Source organism: Balaenoptera borealis (genome assembly GCF_965194805.1).
Source record: "Balaenoptera borealis genome assembly, chromosome: 3".
NCBI lineage: Eukaryota > Metazoa > Chordata > Mammalia > Artiodactyla > Balaenopteridae > Balaenoptera > Balaenoptera borealis.
The window spans coordinates 152,750,207-152,777,512 of NC_138866.1; the positions used below are offsets into that span (position 1 = coordinate 152,750,207).

The 27,306-nt window shown below is 47.8% G+C and overlaps 2 protein-coding genes across 6 annotated transcripts in view; one reads left to right on the forward strand and one right to left on the reverse strand.

The window, feature by feature from the left end:
* RASGRF1 (Ras protein specific guanine nucleotide releasing factor 1) overlaps positions 1-20,169 on the forward strand; it is a 109,018-nt gene extending 88,849 nt beyond the window's left edge. For 3 of the 4 annotated variants that reach the window (XM_082388478.1, XM_082388479.1, XM_082388477.1), the window contains 4 exons: positions 320-404; positions 3,517-3,714; positions 7,882-7,961; positions 9,530-10,004. In XM_082388478.1, the coding sequence (XP_082244604.1) occupies positions 320-404; positions 3,517-3,714; positions 7,882-7,961; positions 9,530-9,989 (823 nt within the window). In that variant the 3' untranslated portion in view covers positions 9,990-10,004. Of the gene's footprint in view, positions 1-319; positions 405-3,516; positions 3,715-7,881; positions 7,962-9,529; positions 10,005-14,116; positions 14,235-16,068; positions 16,138-18,831 lie in introns of those variants that run through there. The other variant, XM_082388476.1, reaches the window with a different exon arrangement.
* A 5,508-nt stretch (positions 20,170-25,677) lies between these two features.
* The window catches only part of MORF4L1 (mortality factor 4 like 1), a 62,894-nt gene continuing 61,265 nt past the window's right edge, over positions 25,678-27,306 (reverse strand). Inside the window, exon 15 of one of the 2 annotated variants that reach the window (XM_082388529.1) lies at positions 25,678-26,400. In XM_082388529.1, coding sequence (XP_082244655.1) covers positions 26,379-26,400 — 22 coding nt within the window. In that variant the 3' untranslated portion in view covers positions 25,678-26,378. The remainder of the gene's footprint in view (positions 26,401-27,306) is intronic. The other variant, XM_082388533.1, reaches the window with a different exon arrangement.

Here is a 27,306-nt window from a genome sequence, read left to right on the forward strand (position 1 = left end):
GATCCAAAACAAGATCTGATGTGCCCATCACACCATATCTCATTTCAGCCTCACGATAACCCTGTAAGAAAAGTATTGTCACTGTTCCCATTTCACAGATGAGGAAGCTGAGGCCCCGAGATATCAAGGGCTTACCCGAAGCCACACAGCTGGTACGAGGCAGAGCTAGACCTGACCCCAGGGTCCCTTCCTCTTGAGGGCTCTGCAGAAAGTTACTCCCCAGAAATGACAACTTCAAAAAGCAGAGAACTCAAAGCAAAGAAATCAGCAAGGCAAAACTAACCTCATCCACCCTGGGTTTCTCCCTTACTTCCTACAGGGAGTTCTTCGGACAAGGATGGATGAAACTGGAAAAGAATGAAAGGACCCCTTATATCATGAAAACCACTAAGCATTTCAATGATGTGAGTATGGGGGTGGGGGAGCGGGTGCAGTGCCTTTCTCTGCAGGTTTCTCTTCGGTGAGACCCTCTGAACGGGCTGTACACCTGGCTAAAACCAGACCACCTGGGTCCTCTCCAGCTCTGTGATTCATGGGCATGATAATTTCATTTAAAGCTCACGCCCATCCTAAAAGATGGGGGCTGTTATCACACTTTAGATACAAAGAAACCGAGACTCTGAAGGGCAGATGCCTGAGGTCTCCTGACCAGTGTCTGGTAGCTCGTGGCCTTCCTCTGCTGTACAGCCCCAGACAGAAGGAAGAAATCATTCCTGGCAACTTCCCCACATTTGCCCAAGCTCCAACCCCTGCAACCGCAGGGACCCGTCCACCCCCAGCCTTGTGACAGCCTTGTGACAGCCTTGAGGGCCTTTGCACTCGGCATCTTCATTCCTCTGTTGATGAATTTAACCATCAACACAAGAGCTTTTGACGGCCGGAAGTGGAGGCACGTGAGTCCACTTGTCCTGACCGCCTGGTCAAGGCCGCATCATGTCAAGCACAGCCAGGGGTGGACCCTCATCCTGGGAAGGTCCTTGGCAGCCAGGAGGAAACAAGGAGGACCCAGGTATTGCAGCTCGGGGGAGGAGCCCGACAGGGAACACAGCCGCAGAATGGAGAGCAGGATGTATAGCAGGAGAGAGGAAGCGATGGATGTGGGCGAGGCCCCAGGAAACACACACAAGGCCTGAGTCAGATGACGCCTGACCCAAAAGTTCAACCACAGCACCAGGCAGCAAAAAAAGCCCCTCTCCGGGGACTTCCCTGGCGGTCCAGTGGTTAGGACTCCACGCTTCCAACGCAGGGGGCGTGAGTTCCATCCCCAGTCGGGGAGCTAAGATCCCACATGCCACATGGCGTGGCCAAAAAAAAAAGTCCCTCCCTCTCCCCCCCCTCCCCCAGTGTGTGCCCAGGACTCACAGAAGTAAAAGGTGAGAATATGAAGTGAGCATTTATTGAATGTTGACCGTGTGCCAAGCACTATGCCAAGGGTTTCGGAAGCATCATCTCATTTAATCCTGTTATTCTCACTTTTGTCTAATTCTCTGTTACGGATGAAGAAACCGAGGCTCAAGGAAGTTAAATTTCACCCCCAGTCATCAGCAGGAGAGCCTGCTTTGAACCCACACAATCCACCTCCAGACGGCTACCCTCATTGCTACCTGGCATTTGGCCATCACTGTTAAAATCCACCTTTGTTTTCAGGTGCACAGCATGTGTACCTCTTTGAAGGTGATGTTCAATGGCCTGAAACTCTGTTTCTTAGTCTCTCCCTGACACAGGGTTTGGTTTGGTTTTGTCTTTGCTGTTTCCCAGCCCTGTTGTCTTTAATTCTTTATCTTATTGATTGGTACTGGCTAGGATCTCCAGTATCAGGGCTAGAACTAGGGTAAGTTGAAAGAGGTGCTCAGGGGGCAAAATTTAAGGGACTGTTCACCCTCGGGTGCATGCACTTGCACCCTGGGTGCCTCCAGACCTGGCCCTTTATGACAGTGTTCAACAGAAATGGTGATAGTGAATCTTGTTCTTGGTTTTAAAGAGAATGCTTCTAATATTTACCTGCTTAGGATAATGTTTGTTTCTTTATCAAGTTAAAGAAATTCTTTTTCTTATTCCTTGTTTGCTAATGGTTTTTACTATAAATGAATACTGCATTTTATCAAAATTTTTTCTGCATCTTATTGAGATGGTCGTATGGTTTTTCTCCTTTAAATCTGTTGATGTGATGAATGACAGTTACAGATTTTTCTCTAATATTCAACCATCCTTGTGTTCCATGGACAAATCTAAAATATTCATGTTATATTAAACAAATGGATGTGTAATTTTTCCTTCTTGTATTTTCTGTATCTGGTTTTGGTATCAAGATTGTACTGGCTTCATAGAATAAATTGGCAGGTATTCCTTTTTTCTCTCTTCTCTGGAAGATTTGACCACTCTATTCCTTTAAAAAAGTTATATAACATGTAAAACTGTTTTGAATTCGTGCTTTCTTTATGGAAAAAAATACTACTTCAATTTAATTAAGGCTTATAATATGTGTGCTATTTTATACTACCATTCCTCCCTGATTCTCTTCAGTAGTTTTCCCTTCTTAAATAGTTTTATAATTCATTCTTCTTTATATACATCCTTTAGAAATTTTTCTAAAGAAGAATATTTCTGGGTGGTAAAGCCCTACAATTTATATTCATCAGTAACTGTCCTTTAATCACCTTTATTTTTTTAATAACAAGTTGTGTTTTTTGTACTTTTTATTTTAAAATAATTATTGATTCACAGGAGATTGCAAAGAAATGTACAGGGAGGTCCACTATTTCCTGCTGCCCCAGTTCCTTGCGGTTGTAGCTCCCTGATGTTTTGGCCCCAGCTTCCTACCCCCTGGCTGCTCCAGGTCCAGTCTACATTTAGTTTGTTTGTGTGTATGTGATTGTTTGCTGTGCAGGGGTAGAGTAGTCCTTGGATATATGAGACCAGGGATGCCCCAAAGTGTGTGTCCTCTCCAAGCTTTAGTTGTATGGTGGGAGTTTCCCTCAGAGCTTGGCTCTTCTAACTCTCTGTTCTTCCGGATAAACCTCAGAATTACTTTGTCAAGTTTTCAAGGTAACACCCATTGCATGTTTTATTGGATTGCATTAAACTTGTATATTAGTTTTGAAAAAAGACATATTTACATTTCCATTTTGGAATCTAATCTTTTTCTTCATTAATCGGTTCTTTTATTACCTTTGGTAATAAAAAGTATTTTTATTTATTTTTCATGTAGCATCCTACATAGTTCTCATTACAGGTCCCAGGTAATTTACAGATTCCCACTGGTATTTTGAAGATGGTATCTTTTTCATTGTATTTTCTAATTGGTATTGCTAATATATTAAAAAAAATTATTTTTGTGTATTGAGTCTTTAACCAGCTACCCTAATGAGCTCTGTTGGTTGTTCTGGCAGTTTTCCAATTCATTCTTTGAGGAATTTTCAAACAGACAATCATTTAATCTGCAAATAATGGTGATTTATCATCTTTACAATACTTACTCGTTTTACTTTTTTCTTATCTTATTGCATGGGCTTAAAGATCAGTAACTTGATTGCTTCAGAAATCATCCGCAATGAGGACATCAATGCGAGGGTGAGCGCCATTGAGAAGTGGGTGGCCGTGGCTGACATATGCCGATGCTTACACAACTACAATGCTGTTCTGGAGATCACCTCATCCATGAACCGGAGCGCAATCTTCCGGCTGAAAAAGACGTGGCTCAAAGTCTCTAAGCAGGTGCGGGCAGGAAGCCAGCTTGGCCTGATGGTCTGGGCTGGGGCTGGGGCGGAGAGACCAGAGGGCCACCATCCATAGGTGGATGAAGGACAGGGTGAGGGCCAGTACTCCCAGGTAAAACAGAGAACCTCTTCTCCTATTTCACCTGGGACCAGATGTCAGGCCAACGGATGTGGCACTAGGACCCTGTGGGACTTTAATTCCCACTTGAATAATCAATACACCAAAGTGGGATATAGGACAGTGATTATTGGTCCCAACACTCTTTTCCTTGAGTCGGGACAAAAGAGTGGTGACTTCTTGGGGATCTCAGTCCAGATCTGCAGGTTACCGAGATGGTGGCCAGATGATCCTGCAAGTCCTTTCCTCGGATGTTGATTTCACCAGCCCTTCTGGCCCCCAGAGAGTTAACTTGTCCCTGTTACCCATTAGATAGGATGTGATCTTAAATATGGGCTTGATCTTTATTCACTCAGAACCTGATTCTGAAAAACCATAAGGTGGAATCTTCCTCAGGAATAAAGCTCCTTTCCCTGGTGTCATGAGGAGGCAGCTCTCCTGAAAGGAGGGCACAACGGGACACTTAGGCCACCTCCTTTCTGGGTGCACTGGATGTCCCAGCCCCAGCCTGCATGTTGGCAGAAAGCTGGACAGTGACCACCAAGGGACAGGGTAAGCCTCCAAAGGCACCAGTAACTTAGTTATCGTGTCTCTGGTCCTACAGCCAGGTGGGCTGTGTGGGGCCCAGGGTCTCCAAGGGGCCTGTCCCATCTGGACCGGTCTGGACTTACCCCGCTCATAGTTCTGTTTCTCCCCTGCTCCTCACTACTCTCCTCATGCCAATGGCAGGGCATGATTCTACTCCCCAGGCAGGCAGCAGGTCCATAAATCCCTCCTACTTAGATAAGCAGCCAATCTCAGGACAGCCCTGGGACATCTCTGCTGCCCTTCCGCTGCCAGCCAATCACTGCAGCTCCAGATTACAGCAGGACTGCAAAGGACCCCTTCCATCCAGTGAGGCTGGGCCTCTTGCTTAGCACACAGAGATGCCAGGGTCAGGACGAAAACCAGAAGATGTCTCTCTTGTGAGCGGGCTTCTAGAAAGAACAGAGGCTGGAAGTGCGGGAGCTCAGGTGAGCAGGCACATCTGGCCACACGTGGCACACAGTGTCATGAACTCCTGAAGTCAGGGGTTGAGCAAGGCTGCCACAGAACCTCTAAGTCATCTAGGCTGATCAGCCTGTCGAGGTTCAGACATGGCTATGGGCAGAGTCTGAGGGACCCATTTCAGGTCAGCATCTTTCTTCTCCTGCCCTATTCCATCAGAATGATGTCATCTTTTCTAGAAGCCCACAGACCAGGCTCCATCTTCTTACCCCATTTCTGGGGGTGTGGGAATTTCTTGGCTTCATTCCCCAGCATCACCCTTGTCATAGAGTTGGGAGGGAACTGCCTTGACCATCCTGAAGTCTTCCATTCTCTTAGGAGAGTGTGCAAATGGAGGGCAGTTAAAGGTCAAGGTGTGTGACCTGGCCTGCCTTCCAGGATGTCATTCAGGACCTAGGGCCAGCCAGCCTGGTCCAAAAATCAAAGATGCCTCTGAAAGCACATCTAGGCCTGCACCTTCTATGGCAGACTGGACCCCACTGGCTTCTCCCAGCCCTTCAGTTTGTGCTATAGTTGTCCGTCTGCATAGCGCCCGGCTCCAAGAGCTTCTGGGTAGCCATGGCCGTGGCCTGGTCAACACCAACCAGGAACAGTTCGCTGTCCCTCTGCAGGTATCCCATAGGCCAAGATGGCCACATTTCTTAGACCAACCTGAAATGTAGCCTCAGCAGCTGGTTTTTTTTATCATTCCCTTAAATGTGCCGGCCCAAAGCAGAAAATCATGTGTCCAAGTCCAGTCTAGCCTACGCAAGAGTCAGGGATTCAGAATTAGTTTGGGATGTCCGGTCCCTCCCCTTTCTTCTTCCAACCTCTCTTCCCATCCTCTTTGAAAATAAAACTTCCCCTCAGGAAAGGATCAGATGATGCATCTCCAGAGGATGATGCAGATGACTAATGCAGTTATATGTGTTTCCTCTCCCTGGAATGGTTGGATTTCAGTAGAGACATAAGCCTCTCTTTGACTAACAATAGTTCTTGGCTTTTTTGGAAGGAGCAGCCTTGGCCATCCAGAAGTCTTGTTTGGTGAACAGGAAAGGATGGTATTTAAGAGGCCATATATAGTCATCTTTCTTCCTGACACTATTTCCAAGGCAGGCTCCTTGCTTGGTCTCTGGTTTCAGAGACATATTCCAAGTGCCCCCATATTTCGGCCCACTGGTGTCCATACTCCAGCAGAGATGCCCAAGGCCCCAGGGGGCCTGCTATCCCAGTGAGCCTCAAAGGATGGAAGCTCCTGGCATGGCCAGAAGATGCTTGAGCTGCTTCAAGTCAGAACACACTTTCTGAGCAGCAGCTGGGAAAATCCAGTGGCCTCCCAGGATACAAATCTCCTTCCTGGACCGAGAGCAACAACCCGAAGAGGAGCAGACACACACCTCAAGTAAGCACACAGGTGCGGAAGAAATCAAAGTGTGCCCAGCTCAGAGCCACAAATTGGCCCCAAGTGTATGCAAAAACCCCACCCACCAGAATATCCTGTGTACATTTCCATGGTCTCTAAGCGTGGTGATGCTTCACCTCGAGCTATGTGGCTGTGTAGCTTCTACGTCACCCACAATTCTGGACCGTCTGAACAAGTATTGCCCTTGTCCAGGAACACCTGGACCTACCCTCCCATTTTGCAGATACGAAAGTCAAAACCTAGCAAAGTGAGTGGAGTGGTAACTTGCCCACAGGCATGCTGAGGGTGGGCGATAGAGCCCGCTGAGGGCTCTGGACACTCAGACCCCACATCTGGCCTCAAGCTGCAGCATCTCATGTCTCTGCAGGTGGAGGGGAAAGAAGAGGACGCAAGAGCACAGCTCTGGAAAGAGATTAAGTGCAGGAGGGCAGCTGAGAGCCTGGGGTGGAGGTTGGCGTGGGCGTCTGAGAAGGGTCATCTCAGGTGAAAGCAGAATCATCTGCCCTTGGCTTGGTGGGGCTTGTTCCATCCTGGCCTGCGGCTCTTTCACCAGATCCAGAATAAATTTTTGCTTTGAGCAGGGTCAGTCCAAACGAGGCGACAAGACTTCGGATTGATAGGAGGGACCGAGCAGATCGGTGTACTCTGCCATCCTTTCTCCTTGAAGAGTACACACTGACCTCTTCTTCCATCAGAAGGAAGATTTAGCTTGTCGTTTTCTGCAGGCAGGTTTCTCAGATAAAAATTAGACCCAAAGATCAGGGGTGTACTTGGCCTCTGTGGCCAGTATCCCCTCCAGGCTGACTAGCCCCTCTGGTAATAAGATGCACGGCTGGTCTCCGGCCCGGTTTCTCAACTACGTTCTGGATTCTGAGGATTAGAGCTGGAAAGGCGGTCACTAGTCATCTCACCGTTTTATGAATGAGGGCGCTGAGGACCTCAGAGGTGAAGGGGTTCTCCAGGTCATGCAGGAGAAGAAGCACCCAGGACACGCTCTGTGGCACACACCTGGTCCCTTAAGACAAACTCCAGCCACCCAGGTTGCTCCGGCCTGATATGTGGGCAGGGCCTGGCCTGGTCATTTGGCAGATGGGACCCTTTGCTGCAGGGTTTCCTCTTCTCCATCAAAGTCTTTTCTCCTTTGATGATCAGTTCACCTGCCATCTTTTTTTCTTGATTCTTAAATTTGGGTGGTGCTCCTGATATATCAAAGTGAAGGTATGAGAAGATGGTCACATCCTTTGGGTACAGTCACAAGAAAGATCATGATGATGAAACATCGGCCATACCCCGTACTGGGCCCGGCTCCTTGGAGTTACCCTGGCCAAGTCCTTCCCAACCACCCAGGTCTCAGGACCCTGACACTTGGACCCTCCTGACCCTACTCCCATGTTTCTGAAAGATGTATGAACACGGGCAAGCAAAACAAAGATCCATGTCTGCCTCCTCAGGAGTTCAGGGTCAAGTCCCTAGACCCAGAAAGTCCCCAAATCCCCGTGCCCTATCTCGAGGAGGCAAAGCGAAGCCCTAGAGTGTGGGCCAGAGTCACGGGCCTTGATGTGTGCTATGTGCTAGTAAATACTTCTAATTCCTTCTAGACAAAAGCTTTGATTGATAAGCTCCAAAAGCTTGTGTCGTCAGAGGGCAGATTTAAGAATCTGAGAGAAGCTCTGAAAAAGTAAGTGTGTGTCATTTTGTCACCATTATTTTTTAAATTGTAGAACCACACTGCAGAGGCATTCACGTGCCACCACTGGCTGGAGCAGGAGGTCTGTCTGTCTGTCTGTCCATCTGTCTACCCACAAGACCGACCCCTACACATCCCAGACCCCCAGGGCAGGTCAGCTTTGTCCTCCATCATCTACCAGAGAAATTCCAAGGTGTCAGGGCATTTCCCAGGAGAGGCACAGGAATAGTCTTGAGACATGCAGTAGCTGTGATGATGATAATAGTGGTGCCGGATTCCTTGATTCCAAAATGCACATTTTATTTTACATTTTACCATTTCTGACATCAGGATACATCTCACAGTCAGTGTGTTTATTTTGTATGATTGTGTTTCCTTTTTGTACTGGATAATTAGTCATCAAGACAAGAGTGCATTTTACACACAATGGCATCTTGGAATCAAAGAAATACGGTTTTACCAGTAATTTACACCTTACAGTTTGCAAAGTTTGTGCCCTGCCTGGCCATGGTGTGTGCAGCCCCATTAACACTGCCTGTGAGGTGGGCCTTCTCAACCTCGGCCCTCCTGTCCTTTAGACCAGGATTTTTTTTTTTTTTTTTGCCACACCACGCGGCATGTGGGATCTTAGTTCCCCAACCAGGGATCAAGCCTGCGCCCCCTGCAGTGGAAGTGCAGAGTCTTAACCACTGGACCACCAGGGAGGTCCCTAGACCAGAACAGTTTTTGTCGTGGGGACTGTCCTGTGCATAGAAGGATGTTTAGCAACATCCCTGGCCTCTACCCATGAAATGCCAGTGTCTGCCCCACCCCCCCAGTTATGACAACCGAGGAGGTCTCCAGACATGGCCAGATATCCTCAGGGAGGCAAAATCGCCCCTGTTGAGGACGACTGTTGTGAGACAGATTCTCCCATGATGTTTCTCCAGACAAGACGCTGAGGAGTTAGTGGCTGGCCCAAGGATTTGGGGCTGTGGTGACAGAGCCGGGCTTTGGCCCAGGCTGGCCTCCCAGGCCAGTGCTCTGTGGTTTGCCCAAGGTTACCTCCCATGAGGGTCCAGGCCAGCTCTCCCAGGGCAGCGGTGACTCGGCCCGTTGGTACACGCTGTGGCCACGTACGCACGTGAAATGGGGATTTGCTCCCTCTGGTTAGATGCGCACTTGGGGTTTCTCCACTAGTCTCTGCCCCTGTGTTCCCCTCGGGCACTTGAACGTGTGCCCCGTTGGGCTGGCCCTCACCCTCTCTCTCCCTGCCTGGCTGGCTACTCGCTGGACTTTGGAGAGACCCTGGGAGACCCCTAGGGTCCCGGCTCCTTATAGAGCCCAGGAATGCCTTTCCTCCCTTCCGCGAGGGATCACGTGATCACTGCCAGTACAAGGCCACTGAAGTCCGCGACCACCCAGCACCTCCAGCCTCGCCGGTGGCTCTGACACACCACACACCCGCCCTGCCAGCCTCGTCTGCCTTTCTCGTTTTCTTCCTGCCGTACCTGGTCTGTCCCTTGTGCCAGCTCCGTGTGCCATTGCCTTGACCATCTCCACTTTATTTGTGTCCTCAGACAGATGTTCCACCCATCTGTGCTGTCCGGCCGTCTCTCCTCCGCCTGGGCTCCGCGGAGCCCCCGTGGACGGTGCTTGTGGGGAGCTGCCCCCCCGTGCATTCACCAACTTGTCCGTCCGCCCGCAGCGTGCTGCCCCATCAGCCTCCTTCACATGGCTTCCTCGCCCACCGCCGCCGCTGCCTCCGCTGCGTCCGTGGTCCCCCATTCTGTCCAAGTCCCCATCCTGACTGTCTTCCCTCTTTCAGGTTACCCGTGGGCCTATGTAAGTGCCTCTCCCAGACGCCTCTGCTCCCTGCCCCACGGGGCGGAGGTGGCCTTCGGGCATCTGGGCGCTAAGACCTTTATGCAAACCAGGTTCCTGCCTTATGGAGATATAGGCCAAGCCAGGCAGGGGAAGGACAGATTGGGGCAAACGTTTCTGCACTCTTTCTTCGGAGGCACTAAGGTTTATACTTAGAGCGGTGTTGTGTTAGGGTTTGGGGGTCGTCTCACCAGGCAGGGGACGGGCCGGAGGCAGTAGAGTGAGGTGGTGGGCACAGCTGGTGACCCACCCAGACAAGGAGCCCATGACGGACCCCACCGTGTAGGTCCTCAGACCCATTCTGATGTCCTGGGCATCCTTTTTCGCCTGTCATCATATCATTCAGCCTTGTGCCAGCACCCGGGCTAGCACGTGACCTTTTCCCTTTACCCCCAAATCCTCCCTCCCGTCCCCGGCCACTCTCTTAAATATCCCCTGGCCCACCTACAATGCTTCAGTCCCCTGCCCGTGCGCTCCCAGATGGACATTATCTCCTCTTCTCATTCCCCACACCACACCCTGGTCCAACCCACGAGACTGTCCCCTCCTCTCAGCTGCCCAGAGACCAGAACCTTCCCACAGCTCCAGCCAACAACATTTGGCTGAGGGCTAACTACGTTCGGCAGTAAAATGTGGTCACCAGCTCTTTGGGGGCCAGTTCCAGTTTTGCCCGTCCATCTACTCTGATGGGCTCATCTGCACCTTTGTCTTTAGCTTGAATAGGATGCCCACGGAAGGAACGCAGGGACCGGGCTCTCACTGTTAGCTGCTGCCATGAAAGCCCTTCCCCTCTGTTCCCGTCAGTGGAGGATGGGAACAGCTCTGGAGGGGCGAGTCTGCTAGCGGACCAGCAGGTCACCCCGCAACCACCTCCAAAGGGGGGGGGACATCCATCTATCTACGTGGATATGATGGATCCAGAGTCCTGGAGTTCCAGAGTCTCAGGGGCTCCGACAAGACCAAATACCCGTTTCCATCTTTATTTTCTGTCTGTGGCCACAGAGCAAAGCCCAGTCTCTTGCTAATGAGACAACAGAGCAGGGTGTATCCAGGAGGCAGAAAGTAAGACTGGACCCCGAGCCCCACCCACACTGCCAACACATTGCCAAAAAAAAAAAAATTTTTTTTTTTTCCCCATAACCTGCGTACCTGATTTCCCTGCACCCCATGCCAGAACTGAGACCTGTAAGGGAGAGCAGCCCATCCCATGGCTGGGGCGGGGTGGAGGAGAGGGCTGACCCGTGCTGTCACCGCCCGTTTCCTGGGGTCTGGTGGAGTGCCCCTGGGGCAGCTGCATCTCGCTTTCAGTTGCCGGTAACAGTTAATTTCTTTCATCCCCCTTGACATCAGCAGGAATTTCTTGGTAGAAACATCAAGTGCGGGGGCCCCAAACAACCACAGACAAGATCCAGATGCCAGGTGTCACCACGTCTAGGCGCTGCCCGAAACACCAGGAGCACAGCTTTTAGGATGGGGGATGGGGCACTTTTCTTTCTGCTCCCTGAAACGTCAGACACAGGCATGGCGGGGCTCTGCCGAACGAGGAAGCGCCCCCTCATTTCAGCCTTGTTGGCCCCGCCCTGATCCAGGGCAAGGCTGGATCCCTCCTGACAGGGGCCAGATGACCACATGGAAAGTTCAGAGCTAGCCATAGGTTGGGTGTTTTGCCTACACGAAGCCCCTACCGTGCTCCCCTGCTCGCTCAGATGCTCAGTATGGTCTGCCTCGTGGTGCCCTTTGGGGGCCCTCCACCAGCCCCGTGTACCCCACACCTGTCCCCACCGCCCCCTACACGGGCCACTCCAACAGCCCCATATATTTACCTACGTGGCTCTGGATTTTGGTTGGTTGGGTGTGCGTGTGTGTGTGTACATGACTGAATTAAGGGTGGTGTTCCCTGGACCCCTCACCGTGAAGGTAGCAAACAGGAACAGAGTTTGGTGCTGGGGCTGGCAGTGCTACTCGCAGTGACTAAATTGCCCGTCCATCACCTTTCCACAACTGGATCAGAAACCCCAGTAAATACCTCAGGGAGATCCACCTCAGTGACCAGAGGACTCCCAGACTTCTTTCATTGGTCTGGGTGGTCAGAGGCCCTGTGAGGCATCCAGAAACACCCTGCGTCCTTCAGTCATTCACAGGCAGCGAGCAGCACCCGGCCTCCCCTTCTGCCTCTATCTGAGATAAGAGGTCCTTCGAGCTCTGCAGGCTACCTGGTTCCCATCAAGGGCAGGGAGAGTGCGGCGCCCGCCAGAACCTGCCGGTCAGCACACTGCCTCGGCCCTCCAGCTCCAGAGCGGCTGCTCAGACCTTTGAACTCTTTCTCCGTCAGATCCACCAGCCTGTGCTCCAGACTTGGAGTTTGACGGAAAGGAAATGCAAAGCCAGGCATGTAGCAATCATGGACTATACTGGCCAGAAGGACCCAGAGAGGTCTGCCAGTGACCAGTAGGATTCTTGCTTTTTTTTCTTTTTCACAACTCACAGTAAAAAAAAAAAAAAAAAAATTACATTTGACAGTGTGACCCTATATACAAATGCATATATGCATAACAGGAACAAAAATTTCACAAAGCAATTTTAGTCCATGCAATGAACCCAGATATCCTCTATTCTCTTTTTTTTTAATTTTTAAAAAAATCTGGTCAACACTCACCAAATTGGTTTTAACACCCATGACAGGGTCAAGACCGACAGTTCAAAAAACATTTCTCCTGCTCACTGTTTCCCAAACTCCAAGCATCCACCTCCTTCAAGACTTTGCCATACCCATGTGTCAGCTATATTTGCATTTACTTAATGGTCTCCTTTAAAGTAACTCACTATTTCCCAGAAATACATTTAAATAAGAAGGAAAACTCTATATCATGACAGCAAATGGGAAACCAGCGTATTTGCCATAAATACACAAGGTTACCATAAAAAAATAAATACAGTGAAATCAAAATAATATGAAATTCTGGCCAGATCCTGGTGTTTCCTGAGTGAGACCTGTTACTATTTGTTCAAAAAGAAAAAAAGAGGAAAATGGCACTTGTTAGAAAGTGTCAAAGCTATGCTGTCACCAAATGAGCTCTCTCCTTGAGCAGTGGGGGGGAGGAGGGAGTGAAAATCTAATGTTTCTTATCATATGAATCAATTTATTTAAACAGTGTCTGGGCATCACCTAAAATCAACTCTCAAATCACCTAAAATTGTCTTAGCTAACATCAGTTCTCTGGTACGAGGGGAACCTGAGGGCCAGAGAGGGAAAGAACTGACCTAGGGTCACACAGCAAGCAGGCAAGGGACAGAGGCCAGGTTTCTGTTCTTGCTCTACCATCCTCCCTGCCTCCCCTTCCTCTGGAGTGGCAGGACTGCCACAGGAGACAAAGGTGAGATGGGCTAGAAAGGAGGGTCCCTGTACCTGTGTGCTGAGCTGAGAGGAGGCTGCGGAGCACTGTGTGAGGGGTCCCCTGGGCGAACTATCTGGAGCTCTGCCAGAGTAGAGTGACCACTGGACCCATCACAGAATCACCCCCTTAACCTAGCACCCCACCCAGAGGCACCAGAACAAGTTGTGCAGGAACAGTAACAGGAGCCCCTGCTTCAGAGCCACAGATCAGAGAGGTCCGGCCCATACTGCTGAGTGCCATCCCCATGAAAGCCATCCCCCAGGAGCCTCCGATCGTGGGAGCCGTCTCACCCAACCCCCCCGCCCAGAAGCCAAATCCAGGATGGTGATCTCAGAGGGCAAGGGTTTCCTGCGCTGGCAGCCCAGTGCTTGGGTGGGCAGAGATCCAAATGGGGAAGAAGTAAAGGCAGAGAAGTCTTGGGGAAAGAAAGAGACAAGGGGCTGGGTGGGGTGGCTGGTGGTGACTGGCAGGAATGGGCATGGTGCTGTGAAGCCCCCCAGGATGTGATTCTAGGGCGGGATTGGGATGGAGAGTTTCAGTGGAGAGACAGGAAGGAAAGGCGAGCTGGGAGGGGGCTGGCGGCCAAGCCCCAGCGCTCCATCCGGGAGGGAGAACGGAGAGGTAGAGGAGGGCCTTCTGGCTTGGGGTGGGAGGGGTGATTGATTGAGACGCCCCAGGCCCCAGCAGGCACCATGTCACCCCCACCACCCCGGAGGACTGACTCTCACACCCAGCTGGCAATCCGAGCCCCAAGAGCTGCTATTATTCTTGGCGAATAGAAATCCCTTTCCCTCCAGCAAAGCGAGAGATGCATGCGGGGTGTTCTGTTCTTGGTAGAGGCTCGAGTTTTTAAGTGAAAAACTTCTGTTAATGCCATTTGCTTCAAAGTTGTGACCCACCCTGTGTCCCTTACCTGGGGATGTACCTCACTGACCTGGCCTTCATCGAAGAGGGGACGCCCAACTACACGGAGGACGGCCTGGTCAACTTCTCCAAGATGAGAATGGTGCGTTCCCCACAGCAGAGCGGGGCAGGGGTGGGGGGAACATCAAAACCCAGACCCAAGCCCCGGGCTCACCCAAGCTGTGCCCGACAGTCCTGGCTGACTGGACGCGGCACACGCCCTGGGGAGCCTGAACCCAGCTTCTCCAGTAAGAATAGTCACTTCCTCAAACGAGCAGCTCGCATCTGGCAGGCCCTGAGCCAGCTCTACCTGCATCTCCTCCTTTAATGCCCGCAGTCTGAGGGGTGGGTGCTTTTATTATTCTCCACCTTACAGGTGAGCAGGCTGAGGCTTGGAGTAATCAATCACCAGCCCAAGGTCACCCCTAAGGAAAAGGCAGAGCCGGGTCTGGGGCCCAAGTCTGTCTGACTCCAAAGCCTGCCCCTTTATTCGCGCCCCATCCATTGTTGTTCAGATAAGCACTTGCGTTATGTGGCCGCAGCAAAATCATTTCTGCAGCACCTCCTAAGCAAGTAGGTTTCCAATTTCCCCAGAGGAGTCTAGGCCCTGGGAGGGGAGATGAGGATCCTTCCAGCAGGGTGCCTGCTTTCCAGCCAAACTTCTCGTCTTCTCACTCCAACTAGAGAGCCTCTATTTGTATCGGTTCTGTGTCATGGGGTTCCTCCTGAGATTTTGTTTAATAGGTAAGGTTTCTCTGTCAAAGGCAAGTTGGCAGCACCGACCTGGGAACAGGATGGGGGAGCCCCTTTGTGTGGTCTTGCACATGGTGGGCACGTAGAAAGTGGCAGAGGCCTTTAGCTATTGCTGGAATTGATGGGGGCTGTTTTAGGATGTTGGATAAGCCAGCACCACTGATCAAATGATATGTTTTTCTCTCAATCACATAGTATAATTAACCTATAGATTCTTTTTTTTTTTAGCAACAAAAATCACTCATTTATTTTCATCACTCAGAGAATATGATTGGTAATTTTCTTTTACTGTATTATCTCTGAGTCTTTAAAACAATTCTTTCTTCATCATCTATCATGTGATCCTACTAAATATACCTTTTACCTTTCAGAATATGCATCTTTTTTATTGAAGTATAGTTCATTTACAATATTGTGATAGTTTCAGGTATATGACATAGTAATTCAGTATTTTTATAGATTATGTGACTGGATAAAGAAGATGTGGTATATACAAACACATACACACACACACACACACACACACACACACACACACACACACACACACACACGGAGAAAGAGGAATGTTATTCAGCCATAAAAAAGAAGGAAATTCTAGGAGGTACAAACTATTGGTTTGGCCAAAAAGTTCGTTCGGTTACTGAATACATTGTTCAATAAAGTTCTTGGTAAAAATGAAAAATGTGTCTTTACTTGAAACCGAATGAACTTTTTTGCCAACCCAATATTATGTGTAAAATAAGCTACAAGGTTATGTTGTACAACACGGTGAATATAGCCAATATTTTATAATAGCTATAAGTGGAGTTTAACCTTCAAAAATTGTGAATCACTACATTGTGCACCTGTAACTTATATAATATTGTACATCAACTATAGTTCAATAAATAAATAAATTGCATGAAATTCTGCCATCTGCAACAATGTGGATGGACCTAGAGGGTATTATGCTTAGTGAAATAAGTCAGAGAAGGACAAATACTCTATGTTATAACTTATACTCTATGTTATAACTTAAAGAAACTCATGCTGCCTCAGTGGGGTCTCCTAGGAGGTGAATTAAGAGACTGACTGCAGACATGGCTGTTGATGCCCCTTCTGTTCTGTGGCATGGGGGGGGGGGTCGGGGGAGGGTGTACTAAGAGAAAGCTGTCTTCTAAACCCCTCCTTCCTTCCTGCAGATATCCCATATCATCCGAGAGATTCGCCAGTTTCAACAAACTGCCTACAAAATAGAGCACCAAGCAAAGGTAAGCTGGCAGCATTTTCAGTCACTTCCGCTTTTTCACAAGTGCTCTGGCTGCACTGCCTTCCTTCCTGCCTTTTCCGCTCCACACCCAACCACTTTCTGCCCCTGAGTTCCCTGGGCCCTCTCTTTCAGGAAACCCTCCCTGTCCCCTGTCCCCTGACCCTCCCTGAGTTCCCCCTCCTTTGGACTGCGCCTGTGCTAATCTTGTAGCTCCTGTCTGATTTTTACCTGCCATGGGATGGTTTATAATCATGTCTGACCTCCCCTGAGGCAGGAGAGGCAGTGTTTATCAGATCTTTTCAAAATGCTCACCAGTTTCAAAATTCACAGCTAGAAAGGGCACACAGCAAAAAGTCCCCCAGCCTGCAAGTTCCTCTCCCAAAGCCAACTGTATCACCCATTTTTTCTGTGTGTGTGCAAACACACCCCAACTTTTTTTTACTATAGTGTATACTATAGCATACTATACATTGCTTCAGCATCATTCTTTTTTCCCTAAATAACACATCTTGGAGATATTTCCTGTTGAGGCAGAGGCATTCTCCTTCTTCCATACGGCTGCAGAGAAATTCATGTATTTATTCGATCCTCTATACTGATGGACATTTAGGTTGTTTCAGTCTTTTGCTGCTATAGGCAAGGTGGGGAAAAAACACCTTGTACATTCGGTAATCAGAGAGTGCTGTGAGAGTGTGAATCCAGGGGCCTGTATTGGGGTTGGGGGACAGGGCCCAACTGAGAAGCACAGAGGCCGCAGATGGCTGCTATGAGTAGCCTCAGACAAGCCTGAACCAGGTGGGACTGTGGGCTTCTAGAAGGCTCTGGGAGCCGTGTCCTAAGGAGAGTGGGAAGCCCTGAAAGGAGCTTACAGGACTGGATTAATATGCATTTTTTAAAAGATGGTGGGGCTGTATGGAGAGAGGTTGGCATGTTAGTCTCATTTCACTACTCAAACCCTGTGCCGTTAGCCCCATTTTACAGTTAAAATAACTGGGATTTGCTAATCCAGACTCTGGCTCCAAATCCTATGACTTTTTTACGCTGCCCAGAGATGTATTTGCTTCCCATCCAGCTTCTTAACCTCCTAGTTTGCAGTTCACAAAAAATATCCAGCTCCAGACATACTCCTGAGCATACCAGAAAATCAAGCTCTTGGTATTTTTCCCTTCTACTTTCCTTTGTGATAGACTTGCCCTGTTTCCTGCCATGTTCTGTGAACTCACTATCTGTCTAATAGCTGATAGCCACAAAGAGAAGAAAAATCAGTAGGTTAACCAATTGTGCCACTTTTTCCTTGTTCATTCATTCGCTCAAGTATTTACTGAGCATGTATTCTGTGCCAGGCACTGTATTAGGCCTCGGTCCCTTCTTAAACTAGCCCTCGAGCTCCATATGCAATACAAATAAATGTTACTGCCCTTCAGACTCTTTTCCTTAACAGCTTTGCAGTGGTGGTATTTGCTGCCAGTCTCCTGCTAAAGCAAAATTTTTAGGGAAACAAATGCTCATGACAGAGGAAACTAACTAACCAGTCTGCTGATTCCCAGAGTGTTTGGGAGGGTTGAGATTTGGGGCTCTAGAAAGGGCTGTTCACAGGAAGCTACTAGCTATTTATAAAAGTCTGGTCTATTTCACATGGCTGTAAAATCGCCATGTCTTTATCAGTGGATATGGGTTAATCTAGACGGTGGTATCTGAGGTTGTCTTCCTAGAGGTGCTGGGTGAGAGCCATTAATCAATCAGACACAATAATCACTTCATCTGTGACTGATGATCAGCATCCTAGGAAGCCGGTTCTGTCCCTCACAGTAGCAGAGGGTCCATTAGCAAAGATGCTCGCGACACAGACTTGATTTTTCTCAAGCAGCTATCAGAAGATTCCCAATTACGTGCTAAGAAATATAATGTGTTTTCTTCTTTCTGCTCTGAGTTTCTGTGGAAAAACATGAAGCTTCGGCTCCAAACAACGTGACAAGTCAATGAGCCTTGGAAAGATTCTTTTCGAAGGGCGGGTGGGGTTTGCCTATGAGATGTGGGCTCTGATCTCTCATCGTACATTTAACACACAGGAATCCAGCAAAACACCTGGGAGCAGTGTGAAGTGGGGAGGGAGGAGGAAGGAGAGTAATCGAGTCCACGTGGTGACTCTTCCTGACTTTCCACTCTGAGATTTTGCCCTGGAGTGGGCCTCGTGAGATGAAAAATAAGGGAGGCTCTTTCCTTACGCGGCCTCAGTTTCCACTGTCTTCTCTTGGGTGAATCTCTCTCGGCATTACATAAACTTGGTGTTTAAGTACGTTTTTCCAACATACAGAAACATTGAAAGAATTGTGAACACCCGTACATCCACTACCTAGATGCTACAATTGACATTTTAGATATATAGATAGAGACGATTTTTTAATATGAGCCCAAAATATTTCACCTAATGTTCAACCAAAGAAACGGTGGTCAAGAGTAATTTTGACTATATGTGATTTTATATTACTATGAAGACAAAAAAGGTGAAAAATAATACTAAGAAAAATAATGCAAAGACACAACACTGCTTAATGCATCTTTGCCTCATGTGCAAGCCTGACGCCCCTCCCTGCCTCCACCCTAGTGCCTGATTCCTGGGAGACACCCGACGTCCACGTAGTATTATGGAGGTCCCATCGCCCTGCCATTCCTTTTTCTCTTTTCCTTTTCTCAGGTAACCCAATATTTACTGGACCAATCTTTTGTAATGGACGAAGAAAGTCTCTACAAGTGTTCTCTCCGAATAGAACCAAAACTCCCCACCTGAAGCTCCCCACCCAGCCCGCCGCCATGGACACATGCTATATGATATTGTACATAGTCGTTTGGTTTCTCTGGATTTTCTTCTTTAGTATGTGCTTCTCCAAGAATACAAATCCGTTCTTGTTCTTAGATTCCTGTAGAACCAAAATATGAATCTCTGCACCGGTTAGGACTTGGTCCACGCACCCCGCCCCTCGTTTCCTGCAGTGCCTGTTTCTTTGAAACAACTGTACTCTTAGTCTGTTCTTCCCAGCCCCTCACTCTCCCCCAAAGGGAAAACAGAATCTGTGCATACACGAATCTTTGGCACCAGTCCTGCTTCTGTCCGTCCCCAGCCCAGGCCCCTGGGTTGAGTTGGCCACCCAGCATCCTCCGGCATGTTCCATGTAGCTGTTATAACAGGGTGGGGGGTAGGGGGGAGGCGGGAGGGGGAACCGTACCCTGAAGTCCAGTCATCGACAAATCTTCCCGCTGATGGTGATGCCAATTTCCAAAGCAGCTTTTTCAGCCAAAATCGCAGGTCTCAAAACTCCGTGTCTCCCAGTGACCTGGAGGGAAAGGAGTCCTGTCCGCTGAGACCCACGCCCTGCGACACCGAGGCCACCACCTCGTTCAGGCACCACGTCGCTCCTGGCTCTGAGAATAAAACCAGGTAGCACGACTAGCGATCTCGATAACCCTGGACGAGGCCCTGGAACTTCCTGAGGAAAACAGAATCACAACACAAAGTCATGTCGGCTTCTGCCGACGGCTGCCCAGCATTCACTGCAAGTCGGGAACACACAAAAGTGTCACTTTTCCTCTCTGAGCCGCCTAACGGTCACTACAAGCTTACGTTGAGATGCTCCAAGTCTGTATGCCTTGTGAAAAATAGTACCACACTGTAGAATTAGGAAATCCATAACCAAGTGTTTTTATTGCATATACTGTAGTCCTGTCTAAATGCCTTCTAGCAGGAATATAGTACTGTAGTGCTTATTCTGTGAATATTACCATCTATTTTTTACATTGTACAGTATAGAAAACACAGGTTAACTCTGAAGTGGCAGGCATGCCCCACTCTGACAGACAGACAACTTTTGCTGTAAGCAATACCTAGTGGTATGAGAATTCTATTTCAAGTCCTACAATATTTCAACTTACAGCTTGTTTGGAAAAAAAAAAAAGAAATTTCCATTTTTGTAAAAATATATGTTTCCTGATTACCTCTTGCTAATAAATCTATTCTATCTCAGGGTGAACGGTGGAATTTTGATGGGTTTCATTTATTCACGCAAGGGATGTTTGATGAGCACTTGGTCCTTATCAGGCCCTGGGCTCAGACCAGAGATCTGGAGTGATAAGGGCAGAATCCCTGCTTTTGGGGGGTACTCATAGTCTGTTGATGTTCTCTGTTGCAGCAGGAACAAATAGCTCCAAAACTCAATGTGACGGCTGAAAACAATCTTTCACAGTTCCGTGGGTTGACTGGGCCCAGCTGGTGGTTCTTGCTTGGAGTCCCTTGTGAGGTGCCAGTCACAGAGCAGCTGAGGCTGGAGTCATCTGAAGGCTCGGCTGGACGGGGTGTCCAAGATGGTGCTCTCCCATAGCTGGGGGCTGAGCTGGGGCTGTCAACCAGAGCGTCCACACGTGGCCTCTCCACGTGGCTTGGGCTTCTCACAGTATGGCAGCTGGGTCCGAAGAGCAGCCTTCCAAGAGACTCAGGCAGAAGCTGCAAGGCTTCTTCTGACCTAGGCTCAGAATTCCCAGAACATCACACCCACAGTGTTCTATTGGTCAAGCACGTCACCAAGGCCAGCCTGGTCACAGGGGGAAGAGAATGAAGCACCTCCTCTTGATGGGAAGAGCCACAAAGAATGTGCAGCCATCTTTAAGCTGCTGGAGAGACAGACCGTTTGAGCCACGCTGTCACAGGATGGTGCAGGAAGTGCCTTGGGGACACCACGGAGGAAAGGACAGAGGTGGGGGCATTGGAAAAAGCTCCACAGAGGTGTGAGGAGGGTGTGGGATAAGTAGGGATGATTTCCCAGAAGAAGGTGGCGGGGAGGGCATGCTGGACAGGGGGACCAGCAAAATCCCAGAAGCATGAAAGAGTACACTTGTTTGGGGAAGAGCTAATATGGGCGTGCCCTCAGGGAAGGCACCCTGGTCCTCCCCAGACCCCTCCTCACAATCACCCAGGAAGGGTGGGCCCAGAACACGACCCTCAGTGACAGGCATGAGGCCCGCTGGGAGGCAAGACCCATTTCCCTGGGACCTGCAGCCAACAGGCTCCAAGACTGCTTGTTTTCTTCAGACACAGAAAAGCAGTTAAGGTTGCTGGGAGGATTCAGTGTGCTGCTACAAGCTGCTACCCTGAGGTGATGAGAACGGGACAAGCACTTGCTAACCATGAACTATCTGTAGAGCCCTGACTGTTCCAGGTTATCTTAGGCACTGCGGACTTAGCCATGAACAATGCAGTCAAGGTCCCTGCCTTGGGACTTCCCCTGGTGGTTAAGACTCTGTGCTCCCAATGCAGGGGGCCCAGGTTCGATCCCTGGTCAGGGGACTAGATCCCACATGCCACAACTAAAAGGTCCCACATACCAGCAACTGAAGATCTGGCGTGCCACAACTAAGACCCGCCACAGCCAAATAAATAAATATTTAAAAAAAAAAAAAGGGGCACCACCAAAAAAAAAAAAAATTTCCCTGCCCTCACGAGGTTTACATTCTGGTGGGTGATAACAATGGACAATTTTTTTAAATACCCAGGGCAGCATGACAAGTACCACAAGCACAGTCCAGCAGGGCAGTGTTGAGGCTGCCTGAGGCTGGGACAACTGACCTGAAATCTGGATAATGAAAAACCATGATGCTATCGTTAAAGAGGCTGTGAGGTGAACACTCACCTGAGTGCAGGTGCTCGTGTTCTGGTTGGTGTGAGGCGCTGGGCAATTCTCTGAGGCTTTCTCAGGGCCAGGATTAGGGTGAGACAAGAGAAATGCCCACCTCGGGTGTGAAATATAAGGGACTGCTAAAAAACATAGTCATAAAGGTAACAGTCTAATGCAATATTTTTTAAAAGTCAAAATCAGGGACTTCCCTGGTGGTCCAGTGGTTAAGACTTCGCCTTTCAATGCAGGGGGTGCAGGTTCCATCCCTGGTTGGGGAGCTAAGATCCCACATGCCTCACAGCCAGAAAAGCAAAACATAAAACAGAAGCAATATCGTAACAAACTCAATCAAGACTTTAAAAATGGTCCACGTCAAAAAAATCTTTAAAAAAAAAAAAGTCAAAATTAATACAAAAAAATCCGTGAAGAACAAAATATCAATTTTTTCATAAAGACAGGATGGGTATTACTGATTTTTCCTCTCGTCTCAGGTTCCATCAAGTGCGGCTTGACGAGGCTACCTGACCCTTTTACAAGTGAAGTGTAGGATGGCTCTAGTTCCAGAAAGGAAATAGCATTGGTCCAGGCCAGAAGCTCATTCGTGGGGAGGGATGGTGAGCTTGTTTATCCTCCCTGCTTGTTTGTGTTCGGTCGGATGGTTTTGGAGGGTGTCTCTTGATCCCAACCGCACGAAGGAGCTTTTTAAAAGGTCAGTACACAAGAGAGAGATTGCACCTGGTCCTCTAGCATCCTTTGGGGTAAGTGGGTTTCACGATGGCAGATGTGTTGCCCGTTGGCATCCGGCTGTCCCCTCTCCAGCTTTTTGCTCTCACCCTGTGTCTAATGATCACGGTTCCCTTCCCAGCAGTGGCCCTGCCAAGACCTCTCTGGCTGCCGGGGAAGGAGTGTCTGGAGAGGTGGGTGGTGGTTGTCTCGGGTGTCTAGCAGTACCCCCAGACCTACCCTCGCCCCCCCCCCAAGAATTTACCTAACACCTGGGCGTGCATACCTCGGTAACCAGCATCCCGCCCTGCTTCTGACCTCCTAGAGCTCATGACCCAGCTGAAGAGAAGAAACACGAAGCAAACAGCACTCAGGTTTCTAACTCCAGCTCACGCCTCCCTCCAACCTCCTCAAAAAAAACTACCTAGAAGGTGCCTCCACTTGGGTGCCCTACTGCCACCTTACTCAACTGGACCAAACTGGCCTCATCAACTTCCCCACCACACCTGGGCCTCCTCAGCACCCCTACCCACCAGTCATGCAAGCTAGAAACCCAGAGGTCACCCCTGACTCCCACTTCAAAGGATCACCTAATCCGGGCAATGTTAACCTCCTAGATATCTTTCCAGCCAGGTCACAGCTCTTCGTTGCCTCTGCCACTACCTTGGATGAGCAATTCTCAGCTTTTTGACCTCAGGGACCCCTCTATACTTGTAAAAACTATTGAGGATCCCCCCCCCGAGAAAAAAACCATATAACTGGGTTCTATCAGTAGATATAATTGTAGTACTGATTATTTTATTTGAAACTAAAACTTCAGGAGAGTATTTAAATAATTATTTATTAATTCATTTAAAAATAACAATAACACCAGCAATCACACTTCTGGGTATTTGCCCACAAGAATTGAAAGCAGGGTCTCAAAGACATAATCGTACACCCATTTTCATAGTAGCATTATTCGCAATAACCAAAAGGTGTAGTCAGTCCGTGTCCATCAACAGATGAATGGATAAACCACACGTGGTAAACAGATACAATGGCATGGTATTCAGTCTTTAAAAGGAAAGAAATACAAAAAAAAAAAAAAAAAAAAAGGAAAGAAATTCTGACACCTACTACATGATGAAGCTTGAAGACATTAAGCTCAGTGAAATAAGCTAGTCACAAAAAGACAAACACTGTGGGATTCCACTTATATGAGGTCCCTAGAGGAGTCAAATTCATGGAGACAGAAAGTAGAAGGTGGGTGCCAGCGTTTTGTTGTTGTTGACATTTTCAATATTAAAAAAAAAAATTCACTGTTGCAGCCCTGATAGCTCTCTTCCAGTATTTTTTAACCATTCTGATGTATCTTGTGGGGATATTTATTCACATCATTTTGCTTAATACATTTCTTTCTACACAAGACTGAATTTAAAAGTCTCTGTAACATTTTCAGTTACAGTGATAACACACTAATAAATTATAAATTAACAAAATCTTCATGTTTGCTTTAAAAAAAATCATTTATCAAATGCTAAACTCCAGATTACCTGGAAAATTAAAGATGCAATTTGCTATAAATCTGGCATTCCAATTAAATTGGAGGAAGTTGTTTGAGGAGTTGTTCTTTAATGGGTACAGCGTTTCAGTTTTGCAGAAAGAAAAGTTCTGGAGATAAAGGACAGTGGTGGTTACAAAACAGTGTGAATGTACTTTTACCAGTGCTGAACTGTACACCTTAAAACAGGGAGGATGGCCAATTTTACGTTGCGGGTACTTTACCACAATTGAAAACAAATGTTAAATAACAATCACACACCTATTATGTATTGACATAAATAACCTCTTTTTAATGAAGTTACTGAATTTTCAAAAAAAAAATAATTTCATGAGGAAAATGGCATCACTTTACGTTTTCGCCAATCCCTTTAATGTCTGGCTTAATAGAAGGTGGATCCCCATATCATGTACACATCATGTAGCCTTTGGAAAACTCTACTGCACACTCATAAGACAGTAAAGAGTGAAAAAGGCAAATGCTGTCTTAGTATTATTATGAAAGTAGTTTCAACCTTACAAACCCCTTTTGAAAACCACTTTAGACCAAGCCACCAGCATGTCTTGACTGGAGTTCAGTCATCTTTTTTTTTTTTTAAATAAATTTATTTATTTATTTTATTTTGGGGCTGTGTTGGGTCTCCGTTGCAGTGCGCGGGCTTCTCAATGCGGTGGCTTCCCCTGTTGCAGAGCACAGGCTCTAGGCGCGCGGGCTTCAGTAGTTGTGGCACGCGGGCTCAGTATTTGTGGCTCATGGGCTCTAGAGCGCAGGCTCAGTAGTTGTGGTGCACGGGCTTAGTTGCTCTGTGACATGTGGGATCTTCCTGGACCAGGGATCGAACCCGTGTCCTCTGCATTGGCAGGCAGATTCTTAACCACTGCACCACCAGGGGAGTCCCTGGACTTCAGTCACCTTGCCGTCTCAATCACCCAGCCTTCCTTTTGGGCATTTATCCTTCCTCTAGTCCATTTTCCAGCTATGACCAAAGTGAGCTTTTCAAACACAGATCCGATCATATCATTCTTCTCCTTACAATTCCCTAAGGGCATCAAAGAATGTGATAAAGTTCAAATTCTTCAGTGTGATCTCCAAAGCCCCACCCCATCTCTCCCCAGCCTACTTCCTGTCCCCTCACTTCCTGGGCTCCAGCCACACTGTTTCCAACCAAGTTTCTTTCCATCTTAGGGCCTTTGCACATACTGTTTCCTCTTTTTCTCTGAGGTCATACTTACCCATCTTTCAGACCTCAACTCAGACACTACCTCCCCAGAGAGATATTTGAAGACAACAACCCCATCGTACATTCTCATGTCATTTCTTTCTTTTCATTGCATAATTTGTTACTTAAGTCCTGTCCTCCCCCTACTAAAGTGTAAACTGCACGAGGGCAAAAACACATCTCATTCAACCATCACTGCCCAGCACAGAGCCTGGCATGTAGTGACATTCTACAGAGAATGTTTGTTGAATGAATGAACCACATCTTTGCTGTTCAAATTGTGAACCCTGAACCAGCAACACTGGCATTGCCTGGGAATCTGTTAGAAATGCAGGATCTCAGGCCCCACCTGAGACTTCCTGAACCAGAATCCGAACAACCTCCCCAAGTGATAGCACATGACCATTTTAGAAGCACTGGATTTTTTCTTCTTAATTTTTATTGGAGTATAGTTGATTTACAATGTTGTGTTAGTTTCAGGTGTACAACAGAGTGATTCAGTTATACATATACATGTATCCACTCTTTTTGTTTTATAGATTCTTTTCCCGTATAGGCCATTACAGAGTACTGAGTAGAGTTCCCTGTGCTCTACAGCAGGTTCTAATCAGTTATCTAGTTTATATATAGTAGTGTGTATATGTCAGTCCCAATCTCCCAGTTTATCCCTTCCCCCACCCTTATCCTCTGGTAACCATAAGTTTGTTTTCTACATCCGTAGAAGTGCTGGATTTGAGCAAGCGAACGTCCTTCCAGGCCCTGGATATGTCCATATCTTATCCCTGCAACTTCACCACCCTCTATGCCAGTTAGACCACACTCTTGGCTGGTCTCATTACCAATTTTTTATTTTTATCAATATTTTTATTTCAGTCAACACCACTCTTCCCCAAACGTCCTTCTTTCCAGAAGCCTTTACTGATTTTCTCCAGTCAAGGGCTTCATCTGTACCCAACTCAGGTCAATCTCTGCTTCATGTCAAAGACCTGTGTCACTTCCCTCCCATGAGGTTCCACAAGGGTTGGGGTGGTCTGACTCGGCTGGTGTCTCCTGTGGCTCCCAGTACCACGCCTGGCCCGTGAGAGATGCTCTTGTCAGGTCTGATTCAGAGTGGGGCTGCCAGAAGAAGGGAGTGAAAGGAAAAATAAAGTAGATTTCATCAAAATTAAAAACTGTTGTGCATCAAAGAACATTCTCAAGAAAGTTAAAAGACCACCTACAGAATGGAAGAGACTCTTTTTTGCAAATGATATATCTGATAAGAGTTTAGTATCCAGAATATATAAAGAACTCTTACAACTCAACAGCAAAAAGACAACAAATCAATTTAAAAATGGGCAAAGAACTTGAATAGACATTTCTCCAAAGAAATATTCAAATGGCCAATAAGCACATGAAAAGATGTTAGGGACTTCCCCGGTGGCACAGTGATTAAGAATCTGCCTGCCAATGCGAGCCCTGGTCCAGGAAGACCCCACATGCCATGGAGCAACTAAGCCTGTGCGCCACAACTACTGAGCCTGCGCTCTAGAGCCAGCGAGCCACAACTACTGAGCCCACGTGCCACAACTACTGAAGCCCGCATGCCTAGAGCCCGTGTTCCGCAACAAGAGAAGCCACCACAATGAGAAGCCCGCGCACCACAACGAAGACCCAACACAGCCATAAATAAATAAATAAATAAATAAACTTATTGTTTTAAAAAAAGATGTTAAACAACATTGGTTACTAAGGAAATGCAAGTCAAAACCACAGTGAGATACTAGTTCACACCCACTAAGATGTGATGATAAAAAAACAAAACAAAAACAAAACAGAAAATAACAAGTTTCTGCAAGAGAAATCGTAACCGTCATACGTTGCTGGTGGGATTGTAAAATGGTGCAGTCACTGTGGAAAACAGTCTGGCAGTTCCTCAAAAAGTTAAACAATAATTACTGTATAATTCACTAATTCCACTCCTAGTATATACCCAAGAGAAATAAAAACGTATGTCCACACAGAAACTTGTACATGAATGTT